Consider the following 21,341-nt stretch of genomic DNA (forward strand, 5'->3'; position numbering starts at 1 on the left):
ATTATCTCACTTTTTTCAGTTCTGATGTATTCCAGGATTTTATTCCTCCTACTTTTTGTCCTCAAACCATTCACATTCCAGGATAGGATTTTTACGTCCCTACTTGCACTCCCCATTTGTTCTGTTCACGTGTTGCGATTTCTTATTAAGCATCACTCCCATTTGTTTTAATTTCCTGAGTTTTCGCAGATGAGGAATTTTTTGTTTTTTTCCCCTATTTTGCTCCCCACCCTTTTCCGTGTAGTTTTATGCTTTCTAATTTGTGCTTTAAAGTTACCCTCCCCGGGGAAGCCTCCATCTTCTTCTCCTTCGGTTATCTTCATAACCCTTTTGGCTTCCCGTTCCCATCCCCGTGATTGTTATCTATATACAGTTAAAAAGTGAGTTAATTGGTTGGTTTAAAGCTCCTTCATATTTGTTATATACATTGCACTTGAGTGAGATTTGAATTATATCTATTTTTCCTTTTGCTTTCTTTTTTTTTTTGTATACCTTCTTTATCTGAGGTTGTATAAGGTTGTATAAGGTTGTATATGGGGTTGTATATGGTCGTTTAACTCAGGGGTTCCTCTGAGCGTACTTGATCTCTAATTTGCTCTATCAAGTTTTTCACCTCCTCAGGCTCTCTTAGATTACGCATTTTATTCCTCCACATAATGCGTAATGATGGTGGAAATTTCATCTGCACCGTGGCACCTAATTGCTGCAGTTCTGACATTAGATTTCCCAGTTCCCATTGTCTGGTCTGAGAGGCTTTTGACATATCAGATCTTATTTTAAAGTTCCAACTATCTTTGTTGTAAGTTCCTTTTCTCAATGCCTCTCCCAAGATCCTATCTTTCAACATGTATGTTTTGAAATTGACTAAGATCTTCCTGGGTGTTTTTCTTTCTTTGCTCTTTCCATAAGGATCTCTATGTACTCTCTGTATGTCTTCTTCCAGTACCCCTTTGTCTGCCCATGGGAAATGTTCTACCAGAAGTGCCACTACAAATGCTTTAATGTCCTTGCCCTCTTGATTTTCCGGCACATTTAGAATCCTTATGTTGTTTTTCCTTGCTTGATTCTCCAAGGATTCCAGTTTTTCATTCATGATTTTGTTTTCTGATCTTAAGGAGTTTATTTCCTTCCTGTTTTTTTCCACCCTTTTGTCTAAGCCTGCGACTTCATTCTCTACTGCCGTAACTCTGTCTCCTAGTGCGTTTAACTTGCTGTCCAATTTCTCGCAGACCTCCTGTATTTTGTTTTGCTTTGCTTCTGAAATGGAGAATTTCTCTTTCATTTCTACCCATATTTTTTCAAGAAGTTCGTCTGTATGGGTTTTTGCAGTATCCTTATTATTTCCTACAGATCTTGTGTCATCTTCTTCTTTGTCTTCAACTTCTGCAGTTATATGTGCTGCTGCTGCAGCAGAGGACTCAGTACCCCCCTCCGCCATGTGAACTTCAGTTCCCTCTTCTGTTCTGCTTCCCTTGATTTTCCAGATTTCTTCCAAACTTTTGTTTTCTACCAGGCTCTTTTTCTTGTTTCTGGGTTTTCTCCCTTTCTTTACGCTACCTGAGCTTGGTTTTCCAGCTCAGAGAGGGACTGTTCGTGGGTTCTCCTTTCTGAAAGAGTGAGCGTCTGCAAGTTTAGTAGTCTCCTCTTTCTCACCCCTCAAAACTTCCGGAGTGAATTGTGTTTGTGAGGAACTAAAAGGTTCTGGGTTCAGCCCTTGTTGCTGAATTTTGAAATAAGACCTTAGGGATGGAGTAACTTTTATTTTTACTTTAGATCTCTGTGTAGACTCCAATTTGTTTTCCTCCTTCTCTAAATTATTCTTGAGGTAGCCTCTGGATGTGGTTTTTTGTTTTTTCCTGCTCACTCTCGGAGTAATGCCCTTTGGAAATTGTTCCTGGCTCAAAAACTTTCTATTGCGCAGACTATGGAAGGATTTCACTGTGTTGAACTGAGTTTCTGACTGCTGGGGTTCTAATTCTTCTTTGGGTTTTGATTTATCTTGATTTTCTTTTTAAAGTTTCTCTAACTCTTGAGGCGTCTCCTCCTCTTTTTCCTCCTGTGTTGGTTTTATGATTTTACTCATATGCTGATTGGTTGTAGAGTTTTTTTCTTTTGCAATAGAAAATTGACAAGGCTGACAATGCTTGTAGGGCTGACAAAGCTGAAAAAACTGACAAAACTGACTGTTAGAAATGTTAGAGTTATGGCATATGTTGATTTGTTGAGCTATGTAAAACAGATTACCCGATGTCCAGACACTCTCCGATTTAAGGATATTGTTGGTTTCTGTCTCGTCGTTTTTTTGTGAAATTACGAATTTTTGTCTTTTTAATTTTGTGCTTCTACACTCTTTTTTACACTCTAACGTGTTCTTACACGCTCTTTTCTGCCCCGTCGTATTCTGTGAGGTGTCTCTGAGCCCACTTGTTATGTCTGATTTTGTGATGTAGACTGGGACAGACTTTACCTCACTGACATACTCGAATGTCAATGACCGCTGCTCCCTGACTCTACCGCTCGTGCCCCGGAACTGATACCTCAGTCTTCCGGAGGCACGGCGGCAGCGCGACTTTGCTCTCCTTGCAGCGTTCCACTTCCCAGCCTCGGTGCGGATTCCGGGATTCTTCTCCGACTTACCCGCTCTATGGCTCCCGTCTGCTCCGCTGAAAGACCCCTGGAAACTCAGATCAGAAACTGCACCTCCCGCCTCCGATTCACCACGCGTGGGATACCGAGCTTCACTCTCCACCCCGCAGTCAGACGAGAGAGGGAGAAATCCAAGGAAAAACACCATTCCAGGGCACGCTCCGCAAAGAGGTAGGAGGAAGTACCGTCTAATTAAACGCCAGATTGCTTGTTTATTAGGTTATTGTTATGCTCCGTTATGCTCTGTGCATCTTTTTCTCTACCGTCCGTTTTGCTGGAGCTTTTTCCAACCGCTGCTGCGGTGAATCACGGGTGCTCCGGGAGCTCTCCGGCCGAGCTTCCTACTCAGCCGCCATCTTCCCCCAGTGTTAGTATGCTTTTATACTAATTCTGTAGTTATGCAGTAACCAATGCATCATGGCCCTAAGGAGTGCCACCTCCCAGGCACAGCTCATACAATGTCCCGGGGTGTGCATCTGCTGGACATTTATGTTTGCTATTACAGGGCGGGTGCATGGCTTCTACCCCCTGATAGCAAATCCTTGTTTGCCTTGTTGAAGCGAGAGGAGGAAAACCTTGCATCGCTTCAATAAAGTGTATCTAGATGGTAAAAATGGAGAGAAAAAAATGAAGCGGGTCTCACCCGTTCATTTGAATGAGCCCCCTGGTGGGTAATGTTCCGGGGCCAATATTATTATTATATTGTGGGGTCTCTGCAGCACTGGGGACTTTAATCTCACATGTAAATTAGGCACGGGAGGGGACAGAGACGTTTCGCAGCCTAGGGGATCGCCACGTCCCCGGGTATTGTTTACTAATTGTTCAGGGGGCTTTGAGGCCAACTCAAGTCCGGGGATCGCCATCCTGCGGGGCTTTACTTAAATATGCAGGGTGGGCATCGCCAGTCCCTGAAGCCTCAGTGGCCCTAGGCAGTGCGCTTTTGGTACTATAATCATACGGGCAGTACTCATGGTGTTATAAAGTGATACACTCATAGAACCCTTGCAGTTGTAGAATTACCCAGGCTTCATTTATGTAATAGTCTGTTGGTTTATATTTGGTGGGTGCACCGCAAAATCACAAATGTTTTCCCTCATAACCGCCTATTAACTGCCGATTTAATAAACTACAGACAAGTGTTGTCAGAAAAAGATGACCCATACAGTCACTTATTTCTTGGTAAAAAAACATAACCTTTATTAAAACAACACAAATAAATGGAAACGCAACTTTATTCGAACAAACAACAATATAACATGAAATAAGTGGGTGGGACTCCTCCGGAAGCAACGTACAAAACCTGCAAGACAAAAAAGAAACATAAGTATGTGTTCCATGTCCAAGAGAAAAAGAAAGGTAGTCAGAATGAAAAGAAGAATGAGAATGGGACAGAGAGTGAGTGGGGGGAAGGGAGAAGGGGAGGGAGAGTCAATAGAACAGAGCGAGGAGGGGACAGAGCGTCGGCCTACTGCACCCAGCGCTCACTGTTCACCTCCTGTCACCCGTGTGTCTGGGACGCTGGGGTCCGTGAGAAAGAGTGCGGTCCAGCAGGTCCTTAAAATGAAACAGATATGAATGAGGCCAGAGATTACATTATTAACTACGGCAACATTGCTTGCCTGCACCTGTGCACCCAGGCTACTGCACCCCAACCCCTTACCCAGCACTGTGCTCAATTGCAGCTCCTGCGCACCGAGGCTTCACTGCTCACCTGCCACCACCGGTGTGCCCAACGCTGTGCCGGTGCAAGCTCCGACTCTGGGGTGCCTCTCTCAGGGTGGCACATCAGGTCTCCAGTCGGGGAAAGTATCTTAATACCACGATGGAAGGCATCAGAATGCCCAGGGAATCATCGCACCGGCGCACCCAGGCTGATGCACCCCACCCCACCCCTCCCACCGTACCGTGCTCAATTGCAGCCCCTGTGCACCCAGGCCCCACTGTTCACCTGCTGTCATTGTTGTGTGTCCAAACACTACGGCCAGCAGGGTTCACAATTCAGATCCAGTTTTCATTGTCAGGATGTTGTACACTTCATGGATCCCTTTTTTTCTATTGTGCATTGTGATATGCGATGTGGATGCAGCCATATCACCTGAGGTAGTGTGGAAGAACTGGGACATTTGGCATCATCGTAATCTTATTTATACGTATGCGAAGTGGGTTGGGCTTGCGTACACCAGACCAGCGAAGTGGTGTGAATAATTATTCCGGGGACCTGGGCGTTGTTCAGTTCCTGCCTGGCCAGGAAGTGTACTTATGTGTGTATCCCTGTTGCAGTTTTGACGTCGCACAATCTTCAATTTACAATAATGTAGCATGTACCTGGAGGGCAGCAACTATCGCTAATGAGATGCTGTCCGAAAACATTGAATGGCCAACATCACATGTCATTGTCAAGCTTGTGGATATGCGCAGACACGCATGTCAATGGTGTGCGTTATTATTGAAAGTGTTGTTATGGTGAAGCGCACACATGAATGTGCCCGAATGGAGGGAGGATCAGCAGTGAGGCTACGTCATACACAGTGATAACGCTCATTACAGTCAAGCAATGCATGTCAAACGTGAATCTGAAAGTCTCACATATGACACACTACTATACTGGTAAAGCCTGACAACGGAGCATACTGCAACACAAATCTAGACATTACTCTTTACTGTTTGTCACATGTGATCTAGGATGTGCACTCTGCCTGTGGCTGATGATAGCCCTTCGAGACACCAATACCCAGGCCGAAAGACAGCACAATATTGCGCATACACACACACCAGGGGCATCGTGTAGCACACATTTGTTTTTTGATGTACGTTTCAGATGCATGGCCATCACATGTGGAAGGCTAATGTACAGACCATGAATATTGATCAAGATGATTGTTGCATGTTGTGTGCAGTATAAGATATGTGTACACAGCAAAAAACTTTTCAAAAAAGCTCTCTAAGCAGAAGAGGTGTCTCTCATCAAACGCTGTACAGAGAATTACTAAAATGGGTGGGGTCCTCCAACTGTTACAATGAGAAATGTTATGAACCAATCAAATGCTTTTTTTAAGGTGACATGGCATTCGCGCACCGAGCGCGCAAGGAGGCCGCACCCAACGTGATTTTGAGAAAATATATATACCATAATATAAGTTTATTAAAGTTAGAAATATATAAATGTTTAAAATATTTTAGATTATCGGTTGCTCTCATATACACTTTAAACTTATTTAGATATAGTTTTGAGACATAAAAAAAAGTGAGGGAATAGCACACCCGGCACGACACCATACGTCAGATACGAAATGAGCATCGTGTACAAGTTTAGTAATATGGCGGATAGGATTCGCGTGCTGATGGAGCTTGGTACACTACCGGTATGGGACTCCAGTTTTTCCCAGCATGACTGGCGCTGGCCACGTTCCATACTTGAACGGGCTTGCCTTGGGTGCGCCTTTGGCACGCCCGCTGCGCGCGTCCGTTCTGGCATAGATTTATATAGGCTGTGCATCGGGAGCAACTAGCCCGCACACCAGCCGGAAGCCGAGTTACAGGAAGTGAGGAGATGTAGAGAGCCTGGTAAAACACCCTCAGTACAATTGTCACTTGCCGTGACGGACCGGTGTGCGGGCACTGAATGGTAAGTAGAGCAAACAAGATCACAGCTTCAGATATAATATTTAAAGATAAAATTCCCTTTTAAAAATGGCGCAGTTAAAATTCAAACAAACGCTATCAGCAGCGCTTAAAGCAGTATCGCTACCGCCACTGAGTCCACGTAAGTAAATGCTGTTTTTATGGGCTGTGCAGCGGGAGCAACTAGCCCGCTCACCAGCCAGAAGCCGAGTTACAGGAAGTGAGGAGATGTAGAGAGCTTGGTAAAACACCCTCCGTACAATCGGCACTTGCCATGACGTGGCACCAAAGCTTGCATGTTACACATTAGCCCAAACGGGTAGCAATGTATTTACTTATTACATGCGAGGTGTGACTTCACACATTACTTGTGATAAGGAAATAATGCTGCATTATCTAGAAGGAAATTCACCCTATTATGGATGCCGTTTTGAAGTGGACAGCACATCATAAATTTGATCACCATATTGTCCATAAAAGTAATTTGAAATTAAATACATTTTCAGTTGCTGGACAGTTTTGGAAAGCCATTGCCCAAAAAGAATTTCAACTGAAACTGAAAGTCTGAAGGCCGCAGGCTCTTTAATAACAAGAAAGGCTTCCTTCAATACCCACTTTGAGAGCATTTGGAGGGGGTTGTTCGCCACAATCCAGGCCCGCTCCTACATATAGAAGCTAGGTCCTTTAGTAGAACCCTGGCCCCACTTTACGTTTGAACAATACATATATAATGCAGGAATGGTGGGGAGGGGGGGAGGGTAGAAGAATAAGCAATAATGTTCTGTCTGTATTGATCACTCATTCTGTGTGGTTTATTTTGCTCCTTTGTTGAATAAAAACATACAGCTGACACTCGTTTCGCTCATAGTCTCATGACAGAAAAGTAAACTTTTTCAAGGCTGAAATCTTATGAACTGTCGGTTCTTTTAGTATTTTGTCCAGAATAAACAGTTTTATGCTGTGAGGCTGGTGATTTGCATATTGGAATGTCATGGTCAAAGGTTCAAATCCCGGTGGATCCACTCAGCCTTTCATCCTTCCGTGGTCGATAAAATGAGTACAGAGTTGGGTAACAATAAACATCTGTTATTCAGCGCCAAGATGCCCACAGGTGAATGTGCGGTTTACAAATACACATTATGTTATGTAATGTAGCCTTTCTCTCAGTCAAGGGATAAAGATGAACTAAGCGCTCTTGGTTGTAATACCTGGGATGGTGCACATACTTTGCTCAAGGAAAGCCAAACCCAGTGCGCCACCTGCGGCAGAACAGAACCCAAACACTCGCCCAGAAGGGTCACTTATTCAACGTCATCTTTTAAAAAATGCTTTTGGTTTGAAAATCAAACACTCCCCGTGCCTTTGCATTGACACAATGTAGTACAAGGAGGCTCTAAGTGCTTTTCTGCAAAATCACATGGTGGGAAGTGCTTCAAAGTTGCTCTACCGGTGCTACAAGTATGCCCCTTTCAAAGAAGAGATAGCACAAGCACTTTGACTAGTTAACCCTGAAAAGCTCATGTGAAATCCCTACAGCTACTAGTGCCCTAATACAGATCTTATTTTCTTTCATAAAGTGTTGCCACATTCTTGCCAGACCAAAGGAGCTAAGGCTCTGCAAAGGATTAAAACATTCTTATTTTCCTACAAGGATTAGGTGTTTTTACTTTTTTAGGCCTGCCCACCTGCTACTTTAGGGCTCATGCACAGTTTTTTCTGCCTTGCATGCCCTTGTGATTTAAAACTTTTTCTCGATTCTAGCGCCGGGGCACCTCCATGAAAGGAGGTGCTGCGCCTTATATAGGGATAAAATCAAATCAATCTGCAATGACTTGACATTAAATTTATATGTTTGTGTGAGGTTTCTTGCAGGTATTTACTAAACACGTCCAGTAATCTGGTAAGGTTGCAAGCAAAAGGGGTGACTGCAATACTCTGCCCATGAATGGTGGACAGCCTCTCACAGTGTGACGCGCACGCAGCCAGGAGTTGGCTGTGCAAGCAAAATGACGCCTGGTGAAGGGGGTTGGAAGATCCCAGGACCTCTGGGAAATCTTAAATAGCCATGAACAGTAGACAGGCTCTCACAGTGTGACATGCACGCTGCCAGGAGGAGCCTGTTTAAGACTAATGGCATCTGCTAAAGGGGCTGGAAGACCCTAGGATCCCTGGGAAAACTTAAGTGCACTTGAACAGTACGCTGCCTCTTTTGCAATGCGAGACGTACGCTTCCGGGAGGAGCCTGGGTTAGAATAATGGCGCCTGCTGAAGGGGGCGGGAAGACCCTGGAACCTCTGGAAAATTTTTATTGCACATGAACAGTCCGCAGCCTATCACAATGTGACACGCACGCTGCAAGGAGGAGCCTTTGTGAGGATAAAGGAACCTTGTAAAGGGGGCGGGAAGACCCTATGACCTCTGAGAAATCTTAAATGCAGATGAACAGTAGAGAGCCTCCCTTGCATGTGGCATGTACATTGGCAGGAGCCTGTGTAAGGATAATGGCTCATGCTAAAGGGGCGGGGAGACCCCGGGACTCATGGGAGACATACTTGACGGCCTAGTAGTGGTGCAATTGAAAGTCATTCATGACAACGACGAGCTGCTGATGACCAAGGAGGCTCATATATGATAGCACTGAACCATGTAAAAAGTGTCGGCAAGTGAAAAAGGCCAAGAAAAAGGCACTTTCTTGAACAGCCACGTCCAGCAATGGAGATTACTTGGGGCCCTACGACTCCAGCTGGGCCCAAATCCTCTCTGAGAGAGACACAAAGGAACTACATGTGAAAGGGTTGTCTTCCAGAGAGTGAAAAAGAGGTGTGAGCTGCTCCAATCACAGTGTCCCTTTCTTTAAAGGAACCCTCCCGCCTGAAAAAAGTACTGTATAAGCCGTCATACTGACCCATGTCATTAAAATAATTCAATTCCAAGGCTTAGTTTGAGGTCATCTCCCCATGATTTATGCAGCCTGTCCATGGCCCTGCACTGGTAAAAAGACTTGTGTTGTCTTTAGTTGGAAGGCAAATAAACCAAGTAGCGGAAACACGTTGGAAGCATAAGGACACTCTGTTTGTTTAACCACTTGTTGTCAAACTACAAAATACCAAGGTGGAAGCATCGAAAGAAGACATTAACTTAATCTGAGGACCGCTATTCGATAGGGGAGTAGGGTGTGGCCACCTGAACTTGGGAAACTGAGGCCCACAGATGCCTAGAAAGGTGTTAAGCAGCCATGGGCCATGCAGTAAGAGCGGTAGGGTGGGGGGGGGATTTCGACAGACGACAAGGGGAAGTTAAATAAAGAATTAATTTTCACTTGTCGTCGTCTGTCAAAATCCACCCCCACCCGGCCCCACCGCCCCTCTGCTCTTACCTGCATGGGCCGTGGCTGGTGTTGAGGAGTACATAGCTCAACCCTTGCTGGCTTCAGTACCACTGTGGTGGTCATTTTACACTGAAGGCTGTATTTCCCGTGAGTGAGTTCCCCACTGTTTACCACCTTTCAAGCATCTCCTACTGCAAGTGTGATCAAACGTTGGTGTGTATTGCCACAATATCATCCCTGAAAGTCAGTAAGGTGAACTCCAGGTGTGGGCATCTGAATGACTGCGTCCTCTTGTGGTAACCCCAACCATCTTATGAAATGAACTCCAGACATGTATTGCATGCATGCTTAGTGCTGGTGATGGGATGCAATGGTGATCCCCAAAGCTGGTAGTACTGTGCAATCAGCAATCAGGCCAGTGACATTTTAAGCGGCTGCAGTCTCCTATCTTTGTCTCTTCTATGCTTAGTGACACCCTGTGGCCAGTTCCGGGATCTAACCTGCAAGCACTACGGAGAGTGTCTGGGGTTTTCCCTTTTACCTTGATCTATCTCTCCCAGGAGACCCCTACACTAAGTGAATGACCATCAGGCATATAATCCCAGCCTTTCCCTTTCTGTCTGTCATGTGTGATCAATGTGTGCCTGTTCTTTCCATTTCCTTAAACCTCGTAGCATTTGGACGTCACTAAGGTGCATCACTAGGGGTACAGCCTCCCCTGGGAATCAAGTGCTGTGGATGATTACTTCTTGGGAAATCCTGCACTCAATATGTGATTACCAGGTGTAAGGTCTCCGTCTCCTCCTGGCCTCTGGTACTGTCTGTTTGTCAGTAGCGACAAACTCAGGAAGTGTAACGCCCCCTGGACATCAAGTGCTTGGAATGTTTAATTCATGGAAACCCAATCCTTCAGTGTATCCCCACCTGGTAATTCTATACCTCCTGATACTTCCTTGCTTCTGGCAGTCTCTGTCAGTAGTTAGGATCTCAGGAAGTGAAATGCCCCCTGTAAGTCTAGTGATTGGAATGTTTAATTAATGGTAACCCATGTATTCAGTGACTTTCCACCTGGTCATTCCATACTGTCTGACACTTCCTTGCCTCTGTTAGTCTCTGTCAGTAGTTCCAATCTCAGGGAGAGTAACACGCTTTGGAAATCTATTAGTTTGAAAGTTTAACTCCCAGCAATCCCTACATGCAGTGGCTTCTCTGTCAGTAGTTAGGATTCCAGGCAGTGCAAAGCCCCTGGAAGTCTAGTGCTTGGAATGTGTAATTCATGGAAACCCAATCATTCAGTGTATCCCCACCTGGTAATTCTATACCTCCTGATACTTCCTTGCTTCTGGCAGTCTCTGTCAGTAGTTAGGATCTCAGGGAGTGAAACGCCCCCTGTAAGTCTAGTGCTTGGAATGTTTAATTAATGGTAACCCATATATTCATAATCAGTTGGGTTGTGTCTAGGTGTGGTCAATAAAGTTTATGATGCAATTCTTTCAGATAATGGTTGCATGCTGAGGAATAAAGACGTGTGCTACCGAGCTCCACGTGTGGCATGATCATTTATGTTCACTAGAGCTGGGACGCATGCAACAACTTCCTACTGGGTGAATACACAGGACTCATATTTCCCTGCCTCTGGTAGTGTTTGTTTATCAGAAGCCTGGATTTCAGGGTTTGTACCCTAGTACGAAGAATGTTTAATTCCTAGTAATTCCTATGTACACTTGTACATTCAATGGTGGCCCACCAAGTCAATAAATACCCTCTGAAATGTCGTTGCTTCTGATCGTGTTTGTGTGCCAGTACAGTGGATCCCGAGGGCTTTAAACCTGCCCTGGAAGCGTGGTCCTATGAATGTTCATTTCCTGGTGACACCTTGTTGCTCAGTCAAATGAACCTCAGAGGAGTATTTCATCTGTGCTCTGCTTTATGTGCCTGGTGGTCCCTCCTTGAACAGCGAAAATCTCAGGTCTATTCCCTGCGGAAACCATCTTCTCATCGGTGGTTCAAGCGGGCAGGTTAGTGTAGTGAAGAACCGTCTACTTCTGATCCTATTCGCTGTAGCTCTTCTGGTAAGACCTAAATGATCTGAGAAGTGGTTCTTAAGTGCTTTTCACATTGAGTATCCGGTCTCCAATGACATCTTGTTGGAGACAGATGTGAATGTGAAGTACATCTTTCTAGCGGATCTTCATGTCTCGTACACCACGATGTAGTCAGTAAGGTCTTTCCTCCCAGAACAGTCTCTTTGGTGGGTTTCTATCAGGCACTTTCTCTGCGACTTACTTCCAAAGCAACTTTGGGGTGCAGGAAGCTTGGGGAGTCCAATAAGAAGCCAATGCTTATCAGACATTTGGGAGAGCAGACAGTAGTAAAGACTACTACTAGGGCACACAGTTGAATGTACCTTCCCCACTGCCAATATTGAGAACTAATTAAGGCCTCATTGTATATACACAATGACTGAGTGGCAAGGTCTTTTGAATAGCACCGCCACCCTGCCTGCGTGGAAGGGGCTGAATAAGATCGCCTTGCAAGCCCTGTTCCTGCTGTGAAGAATGGATTGCACCACAGCAAGCAGAAAATGCCATTTATGAAAGGCAATGGTAACCCACTCCTCTTTCCAGGATGGAAGGTACATGGCCTTGTGAGCATCATCAACTTGCCTATATTTGCCACTTTAGACTGGGCCTTCCTGGTTTCTAGTCTCTGAGAAAATTGCACACACATGGCCATTCTTCACCAAGAGTTGTCTGGGAGGAAGCTCCTCGCAGTCGTTAGCTGGGTACACCTCCTTAGATGTTTCCGGTTGGTCGTAAGGCGGTTTTCCAAGGCACTGGAAGAAGTTAGGTAGAGTCATAAGAACAAGACACCCTGCCAGTAGAAATCCGCCAGCTGCTCCAAACGAGGCGTAATAGTTTCCTGTTAGGTCCCGGAGCCAGCCTAGAAAAAGAGAAACAAAGAGATTTAGTGAAATCATCCAAATACAGCATACCCAGAACAGAACAAGTGAGGTTTTAAAGGGCATGGTCTAAGGGCCATAAGTAGGAGGCCCAGTACCGGTCGGTAACAGCCGAAATTACCGAATTTCGGCCGTTACCTACCGGTATCGGGCATTTGAGATGTAGGGGCTAAATTTAAGGATTCAGTAATTTACCGAATCGGTAATTTAAGGAATCGGTAAATTGCCGATTCAGTAAATTACTGAATCCTTAATGTAGGGAGCACTCAAGTGAGTGCATTTCTGAGTTAAGGATTCGGTATTTACCACCAACTAAAAGTTGGTGGTAAATATGGAAAACCTCAGAAAAAGCAAATTTGTGCTTTTCCAAGAGTGCCATGTAGCAGGCATACATGCCCTTAGGGCATGTATGTGTGCCACATGTGCACCCATGCACTATTCAGGGGTGCAACAGGGTGTCAATGTGACAACCTGCCACCCTTGTAAGTCTTCCCCCTATTACCAATTCGGTATTTACTGAATCAGTAATTCCCATTCATTCCTATGGGCCTCCAGGCCCATAGGAATGTATGGGAATTACCGAATCGATAAATACTGAATCGGTAATTACCGAATTTTACAGAATCGGTTAAATTTACTGAATTATTATCTACATCTCATTTACCGATTCTAAAATAACGAATCAGTAAAATTTGGTATTTTAGAATCGGTAAAAATGGATTACCTACATATGGCCCTAAATCTTTACAAAGACCATTTGATTCAAACACAGGGAACCACCCAAAAATATAAATAAACTGAAAAACTGGGATTGCAACCCCAATATGCATCTATCGTTAATGCTATTCAAATCATGGGCCATAACCCTAAAATGCACGCAAAGACTGTCATTAAAACCATGGACTATCACCCGAATAATACATAGAAATAGATCAATAGAATCAGTCGAAAATATACATACACCATGAAACACTTTCACTGATAGGAAACCACCCCAAAATACACGCAGACCAAGAACCGTATTTAAAGCCGGGAACGTCTCACCATATGCATACGCTAATTAATGAATAAATTCTTATGAGAGCATCCCAATGTCATTTATATATTTTTTTTAAAAGAAAGAAACATTGTGGCCATCTTCTAAGCAAGCAAAATTGAAGCGCACGATGCATCAACAACTGGAGTGGGGTTTCAAGAAATGCAAACATTTGCGAATAACAGCATACGTGGTGCCTGACACACACCAAAAGGCTGTTGAAGCAAAAGTTAAATGAACGTAGAACCACCACACAGGTTGAATGGTGAGCTAAGACTAATATATTATTGAACATAGAAAAGGAAATTGGGCAATGCAGAATGTATACTCCATTTCAGCAGTATCCTGTTTCAAAACATAGTGCTAAACTTGCTCTTATAGCTGAAGCAAATGGGAGTCCACTCATTTGTCCTAAGTAGCTGCAGCAATGACAGGAGAAGAGATTGGGCCGAATGAGAGACAACCACCCAGGCCTTGGATACCTGCAGACCAGCAAAGCGGAGGAGTTGCTGGCCTGCTGTTGTGAGAGGTGGAAGTGCCACACGGCCAGATTCAGCGAGACCTGAGTGTGCGGTCAAGACGTCCATATAGTTTAAGATTGAGTTTTAGTGTTTTTTAGTTCGTTGTTTATCTGTAGTGTGTGTTTTCATGTGAAATTTTACTTTCTGGCCTCTTTCTGGTCCGCCGCGGTTTCGGCTGGGACCGATTGTAGCGGAGAAAGCACCAGCAGCCCCACTTACTGGTTGACTTTGTTGGTCGTGGCTCCCGCCCCCACTAGTTTTTAAAGTCAACAATCTTGTGTTGACTTGGGGGCATCTAAAAGGAGGATGTTGATGTGGATGCACGCTGCGGGTACGCCGCTGGAGCGCCAAAGGCAAGCCCGTCTACACCGAACATCACCAGGAGCTAGGATCTCTGCGCCTCTTGCTACTGTGGTCAGTGACTCTGCTAGAATTTGGATACTCAGGTAACACTTTACAATCGAAGAGTTTCCTACATATTGTCAATAGACATGTGTTGTTTAAATTCTTTTCTTTGTTGCCGGGGGGTCCGCTGACATGGCATAAATGCAGGCTTTCCTGCTTGGGGTACACTTTAAATATCAATAGTTTTGGCGATACCACTGTTACGGATACTTACCTTAACAGCCAAAGTGCTGCATCAATGACCCAATCTACTAATGGGGCCGGTGTGTTACCTTGAGGCTCTGCTGGCCCTGGATATGCTCGGCCACCCTTCCATCAGTCACACTTGCCCTCCCGGGAAATGTTCTCATGCTTAGGCATGATAGAGAGACCAAACTGGAGGGAGGCATTGCCATTGTTTGTCAAAATACGCTCAATATGTCATTTGTTGACACTCCAATGGCTGACGGGGTAGAACTAGATATTTTTTAATTAGAGTTTTCTTCATGAGACTGCTGGAAAGGAGCTTTCGTTTACAGTCCACCAGACCCACCAGAAAATGTTAGTCTTCGTCTAACTGAACTTACTGCTACTCACGTATTTTCTGCACAAAAACCTTCTTCTGCTGGAAGACTTCAATTACCATGGGGAAGATCTCACTAATACTGAGGTTGTGCAATTAAGTTCTGACATGGGATTGTTGGGGCTGCATCAAAAAATGAAAGGCCCAAACCATGCAGCAGGTCACAGCTTGGACTTAATTTTCACTAATGCTAATGTAATGATCTACCTTATGAGCCTTCCTTAGCTCTCACCTGGACAGCCCGTGGTTTTTTGCCAGTTTCAGACCCTGAAATCAGACGGGACAGTTAATCCCAGATTTGGAGGCCATAAACCTCTCCGGCAATGGCGTTTGGTGACTCCGGACTCCTTTTGTAATGCTTTTGAGCAATTAGTGCCTTCTTCAGACCTCAATGTGAATGTCACCTTAATGTAATTTAACAAATCCATAAATGAGGCTTTTGACAGTATTGTTCCCAAAAACAATGGAGTGAACCTTGTAACTGGACCTCAGACCCCATGGTATTTTCAGGAGCTTAGACAGGAGAAATCCTCCTGCAAAAAGCTAGAAAGCCATTGGCGGAAGACTAGATCTCAAATCGATAAAGACGCCTTCAGATTAGCACTGTCTTCCTACCACAGACATATGAAATTAACCTGGAAAGTTCTTATTATTACCCAAATAGAGCAAGCTGGTAATTCATCTAAAGAACTATTAAAAATCCTTAATGATTTTGCTAATCCTTCTGCCTGCTTCCAATTGATTTCAGCTTCACAAGATTTGTGCAACACCTTACCAGACTTTTTGGAGAATAAAATTGACGAAATCTACTCAAAATGTACTTTGCCCACAGTTCTGTCTAGTTACACACTAAACTATAACACCTGCCAAAATGGCCTCTGCTCACTATTCACTAGAGAAGTTTGCTTCCTTTTATCTTGAGCAAATTCAACAAGCTTTAGGTAAAGCCAAATTTTGTTCTCCTTTGGACCCACGTCCTCCATGGATTTGGATTATTGTCTCGATCTGGCACATGTTGGCTCCCGACGTTATGGCATTGTTTAACTTTTCCATAGACACATGACGATGTCTCCGTGCTTGGAAGTGTGCACAGGTTGTTCCATACATAAAAGGCCAACATTGACCCCAATAATTTAGCAAACTATCATCCTATGAGCTACCGCTCTTCGGCAAGTCTTTGGAAAGTTTAATATACTCACAACCTCCAACTTACCTTGAATTTAATAAGGTTCTTAACCCTTCGCAATCAGGGTTCAGAGCCGCTCATAGCACGGAGACTGCCTTGGTTGCAGTTACTGACTAAATAAGACTTTGCCTGGACAAAGGCACCCCTAACATTTTAGGGAGAGCACAAGTGCTTTCACCACCGTTTGCTTGCAACCATCCGGTAGAAAGGGGAGGATCTTCCTAATGATTTTCAGAGAGCAGTGGATGGAGGAAGCAAGCGCATTTACTTGGGGTTTAAAGGAAAGTTGGTTATCAATCAAGACGCCTAGGTTCTTAGCCTTCTCTACAGGAACGGGGGGGGGGGGGTCCCATCTCTTCTGGCCACCACTTGGGGCTCCAAATGTTGACATCGGAGCCGAATAGTAAAACCTCAGTTTTGTAGTTCAATTTTAGGCAGTTTCTAGCCATCCAAGTGCTGACTGCTGTCATACTATCCTGAAACTTTGCGGCTACACCATCTTCTCTCCCCGGGAGCAGTGATACAACGATCTGGGTATCATCTGCATACGATGTTAGTTCAAACCTGTATGACCGGATAACCGGGGCGAGCGAAGAGACATATATATTTAACAGGGTAGAGCTCAAAGAGGATCCCTGGGAACCCCCAGGGGAGTTTGAAAGGTCTTGACTCGAACTCTCCCAGGGCCACCATCTGAACCCTGTTCGTGAGAAAGGCTTTCAAGAGGCTCAGGGCCCTCCCCTGAATCCCGCAGTCCTCTAAACGGTCCACCAAAATACTGTGGTGGACCGTGTCGAAGGACGCGGACAGATCAAGGAGGACCAGTGCCGCTCTGCCCCCTGCATCCATTATTCTGGGATGAGTGTTCTGTTTAGACGAATGTAAGGAGGAAGGAGAATGAGCGCGCTATGTAAACAGCCTGCAGTGTAGTTCTGTTTCTCAGCTCTAGTACAGATACACGTGAACCACCACCTGGGGGGAGTTAGGAGGGTTGATAACTGTGAACAGGCGTTGAATCATTGATGCAGCTTTTTACTGAAAGGGATAAGCGTGCCTCGGCACATAAGGAAATATGAATTCAGTGTTTTTCGGTATGCTGTTTAAATGGAAATGGGCATCTAGCAAGTTCGGTCGTACAATAAGAGGCGCATTTTAACATATGTCACGGTAAGAGTGATTAATGGTTAAACAGCTTCAAGGACAAAAGAATAGATGACAGTATGTGACATGAGTAAAAGCGTTGGTTCACCCCAAGAAGGATTACTGATTATATACAACTTTTGCTAATTTGTATGGGTGTTTCGGTAAAAAGTTTGCTGTTTAGAATACTGGAGTGTGAAGTGCCATCTTCATATTTACAATGCTGCATTTAACGTTTACTGGCATATTAAGTGTTCGTGAAAAAATGGTAGTAATGTGGTTGTCAGTTGTTTTGTGATTATAATAATAATGCTGACAGCATTATGTAAAATTATTTCTTTTGTATTTTAGATTACCCTGATGAAGGGATTTTTAATCCCGAAATGCATTGGGCTACTTTTAATAAATTCGTGACATGAGGAACTCAATTGTGCTCCTGTGTTTGTGTGAATATCGTCGCAAAACCCTGGAATGAGTAAAATGAATTAAAAACATTGTAAAAAGGATTAAAAGTGAAAGTGAAAAATATGGACAAAAAAGGATAAAACTACTTGAATTTAATTCATTTAATTCATTCAGTCACTTGTGCAGCTTTGTGGAATCATAGGTGGTTCCCCGCGTGTTTTGATAACAAGCTACATTGACATAACATATAGAGTCCAGCTTAGGGAATGTAAAACTTAGAGCATCAGATCTGCCTGGTCCAGAATTGAAGCAGAGAAGAGTAAAGTGTGGATGGATCTAAATTTGTAACTATATTCAACTTCATGAGGGAGCATGTTCAACAACAAAGTCCACTTCAGTATGCATTCATGTAACTTAGCACAGGGCTGCATGGCCCAAAACAGAAGTAAAGAGAAAATGTGTGTGCCCTGGAGGAGCAATCCACTGAAACTGTTCGGGGATACGCAACATCAAATGAAACCCACAAGTAAACCAGATCTTCACATTGGCGATGACCCACAAAGGAGGATAGATATTTACAGGGCCATGCATCTATTGCTCAAGAAGAGAATAACAGAGCACCAAACTCCAACAAAAAAGACAGTCCAAACATACAACAACTTAACAATTATGGTGGATACAAAGATAATCAAGGCAGATCAGACAAGCAAACCTCTGCACAGACTTCCTAGGAACTCCAAAGTTTGAACAAACAAGTCTGATTGTCTAATATACAAGTCTAAGAAAACAGCCCAAACCAATGACAGGGAACTTTAGTAACAGGTAAAAGGAGGCCGGTCACCTGCAATGACAAAAGAGGTATTATGAAGCAAATGAAGATAACATTCTTGTTGTGCCCACGGATACTCTCATAGCCACCAATATGGGGAAAGGGAAACAAATCAACCAAACCAACAGTTAAAGAAAAACAGAAACAGAAATATTCACCCAGCATTGAGAAAATATAGCAATACAGAAGAGAGACTGCTGCAAACACTGCAAACATCCTGAAGGCAATACAGGCAAAAATATAATTAGTGGGCTGCACAATGAACAAAAAGTAAAAGCAAGGGTGGCAGAAGAAGTACACAGGGCGATGAATCCAGATGAAACAGAAGTCATCCTGGAGACACAGGTCACTGGACCACTGGACAGAAAACGTGGACGAGAGAGCTGAAGACGCAGAAGGAGGGTCAGGTGCTGCCTTAATAGTGTATCATCGACAGACAAAACAGTAAGGGCTGGGACTAGAAAGATCAGACGGTGCAGACTGGTGAGGCAGGGCCAACATAATATCAAGAAATGGACAACTGTACCCTCAATGGTAATGAAACAGCAGAGGAAACCAAACCATGGTAATTCAACAGTTATCGCAATGGACAGCCAAGCAGGACATCATACATAAGAAGCGATACCGGCAAATAAATTAGTCTCCTGAACACTGTAACACAAAGTGGGGTCACATGGAGAGTTCAAAGTCTAGTTTAAGATACAGATGTTTGTTTTTCAGAAACAAATCCCCATAGCTGGAATTTGTTTCTGAAATATAAGAAATCAATGGCCCTGATATGCTACTCCCTGCATGTGAGAGCCATTAACCTTTTCCATGCTCATGACGGAGCCGCTCCGTCATGAGCCTCGGTTGAGCTGTGCTCATGACGGAGCGGTTCCGTCATGGCCCGCTCGGCGTGCTTGCGCGGCACGAATTCCGCGCCTGGGCTGGACGTTCCATTGAGCGGGCGGGGCCATGACGAAACCGCTCCGTCATGAGCACAGCTCAACCGCGGCTCGTGACGGAGCGGCTCCGTCACGAGCATGCGGGCGCCGCTCTGCCCCCCCCCCCCCTAGCGCTGCGGCGGAATTGCCGCCGCAGTGAAGGGGTTAATGAATTTTCCAGCTCCTGGCCACCATATAGCTCATGGCGGTCCTACATAGGAAAACAATGTGTCATTAATGCCTAAAGCGGGCCATTTGGCACAATGGTGACAGCCCTAACCATGTGTAAGGGAAGCTTTATGCCAAAATTACTCAGAAATCAAAGGGGCAAAAAACATTTACAGAGCTGCACCAAAAAAAATATATAACAACATCCCATACAAGTTCTGAAAAAATAAGGGCAGACATTGGGCCGTATTATTACACTATTGCGGGAATCCTAGAAGAATGGAACCCTTGCCATAGAGCAAGAACTGTACCCAAATCTTGGTAAGTCTGAAAAGGGATAAAGCACCAAACAGATGTTCCTCTTATGACAATTTTGCTTAAGACTGAAACCAAAATACTAATCAGTTCAACAAAGTAGGTTAATGCCTGATCCAGCCAATGCCAATAACCCCTGAAGGCATATTATGACCTTGGCAGATGGTAATGAAAGGCATCCACCTGTTAAAAATGCAACAACAACCTCAGTAACAACACATAATAATAATAATAATAATAATAATAATAATAATAATAATAATAATAATAATAATAATAATATTAATAATATTCTGTTCCTTTCTCTAAAGCAGAAAAGGAATTCAAATTGGCGTAATGGGCGCTCCATGTTCCAGGTGGATTTGGCTTTGAAATTCATTGATTTAGTGAAGGTGCGACATAGGAGACTCACAGCTTGGAGAAAGGTGAATACCTGCAACTTAAAGCTATGCAGCATGGAAAGGGGTACCAGACATAAGATCCCCTTTAGGCATTGGCCTTTGAGCTGCTGAGTGGCAATGGGGAGATCCAATAGTCACTGGCCATGGATAATAATTTCACATATCTGGGAGACACTTAAACGGCTGTTCCACAACTGAACAGTTTCGTGCAAAGCTTTGGAACCTATCGAGTGAGAAAAATAAATTATATTATTTCTGTACAGAAAGTCCGTCCAAGAGGCTATGGAACCTTCAACAGAGACAATATCACCTTAGCTGCTTTGGAACGTCCAGCTCCAGTGCTGAACGTTCCATTGCGCAGGTGCAGTTGGAACGTCCAACGGCAGCACTCCCGAGGTAGTGGTGCCGTCGGCCGCTGGTATAGGTGCAGCGCTTAAGAGGATATAGCACAGAAACTGAACTTTAACGGTAAGAATAAAAGAGAGAGGGGCTGTTATTCCTTTTCATAAAGGTGTGTTTTTGCAAAATGACATGAGTGATAAGTCAAGTCTTGGGGCCTGATTTCGAGTATGGCTGATGGGTACGCCATCACAAACGTGACAGATATCCAGTCTGCCTTATTAGATGTAGCATAGGATATAATGCACTCATTACAAAACAAACGGAATACCCATCATGTTTGTGATGGAGCAACCCATCAGCTAAACCATTTTGCGATTCCTTAAATGCAATGCATGAAAGTTTTAAAAATTGCGATTTCGCAATTTGGGGGAGCAAATTACCATGAGGTTGAGCCTCATGGTAATTTGTGAAAACTTTGAAAAATCCACTTTTGTGCATTTTTCAAAGTTTCATGTTGTGCACACACATGCCCTTGGGGCATGTGTGTG

The 21,341-nt window shown here is 44.2% G+C and overlaps 1 protein-coding gene across 3 annotated transcripts in view; it reads right to left on the reverse strand.

The window, feature by feature from the left end:
• Positions 1–10,999: 10,999 nt before the first annotated feature.
• The window catches only part of LOC147663077 (monocarboxylate transporter 13-like), a 217,219-nt gene continuing 206,877 nt past the window's right edge, over positions 11,000–21,341 (reverse strand). For 2 of the 3 annotated variants that reach the window (XM_086950698.1, XM_086950697.1), the window contains exon 5: positions 11,001–12,538. In XM_086950698.1, coding sequence (XP_086806824.1) covers positions 12,276–12,538 — 263 coding nt within the window. In that variant the 3' untranslated portion in view covers positions 11,001–12,275. Of the gene's footprint in view, positions 12,539–21,341 lie in introns of all 3 variants that reach the window. The other variant, XM_086950699.1, reaches the window with a different exon arrangement.

This window comes from Lissotriton vulgaris, unplaced genomic scaffold (assembly GCF_964263255.1).
Source record: "Lissotriton vulgaris unplaced genomic scaffold, aLisVul1.2 SCAFFOLD_1120, whole genome shotgun sequence".
Classification (NCBI taxonomy): Eukaryota; Metazoa; Chordata; class Amphibia; order Caudata; family Salamandridae; genus Lissotriton; species Lissotriton vulgaris.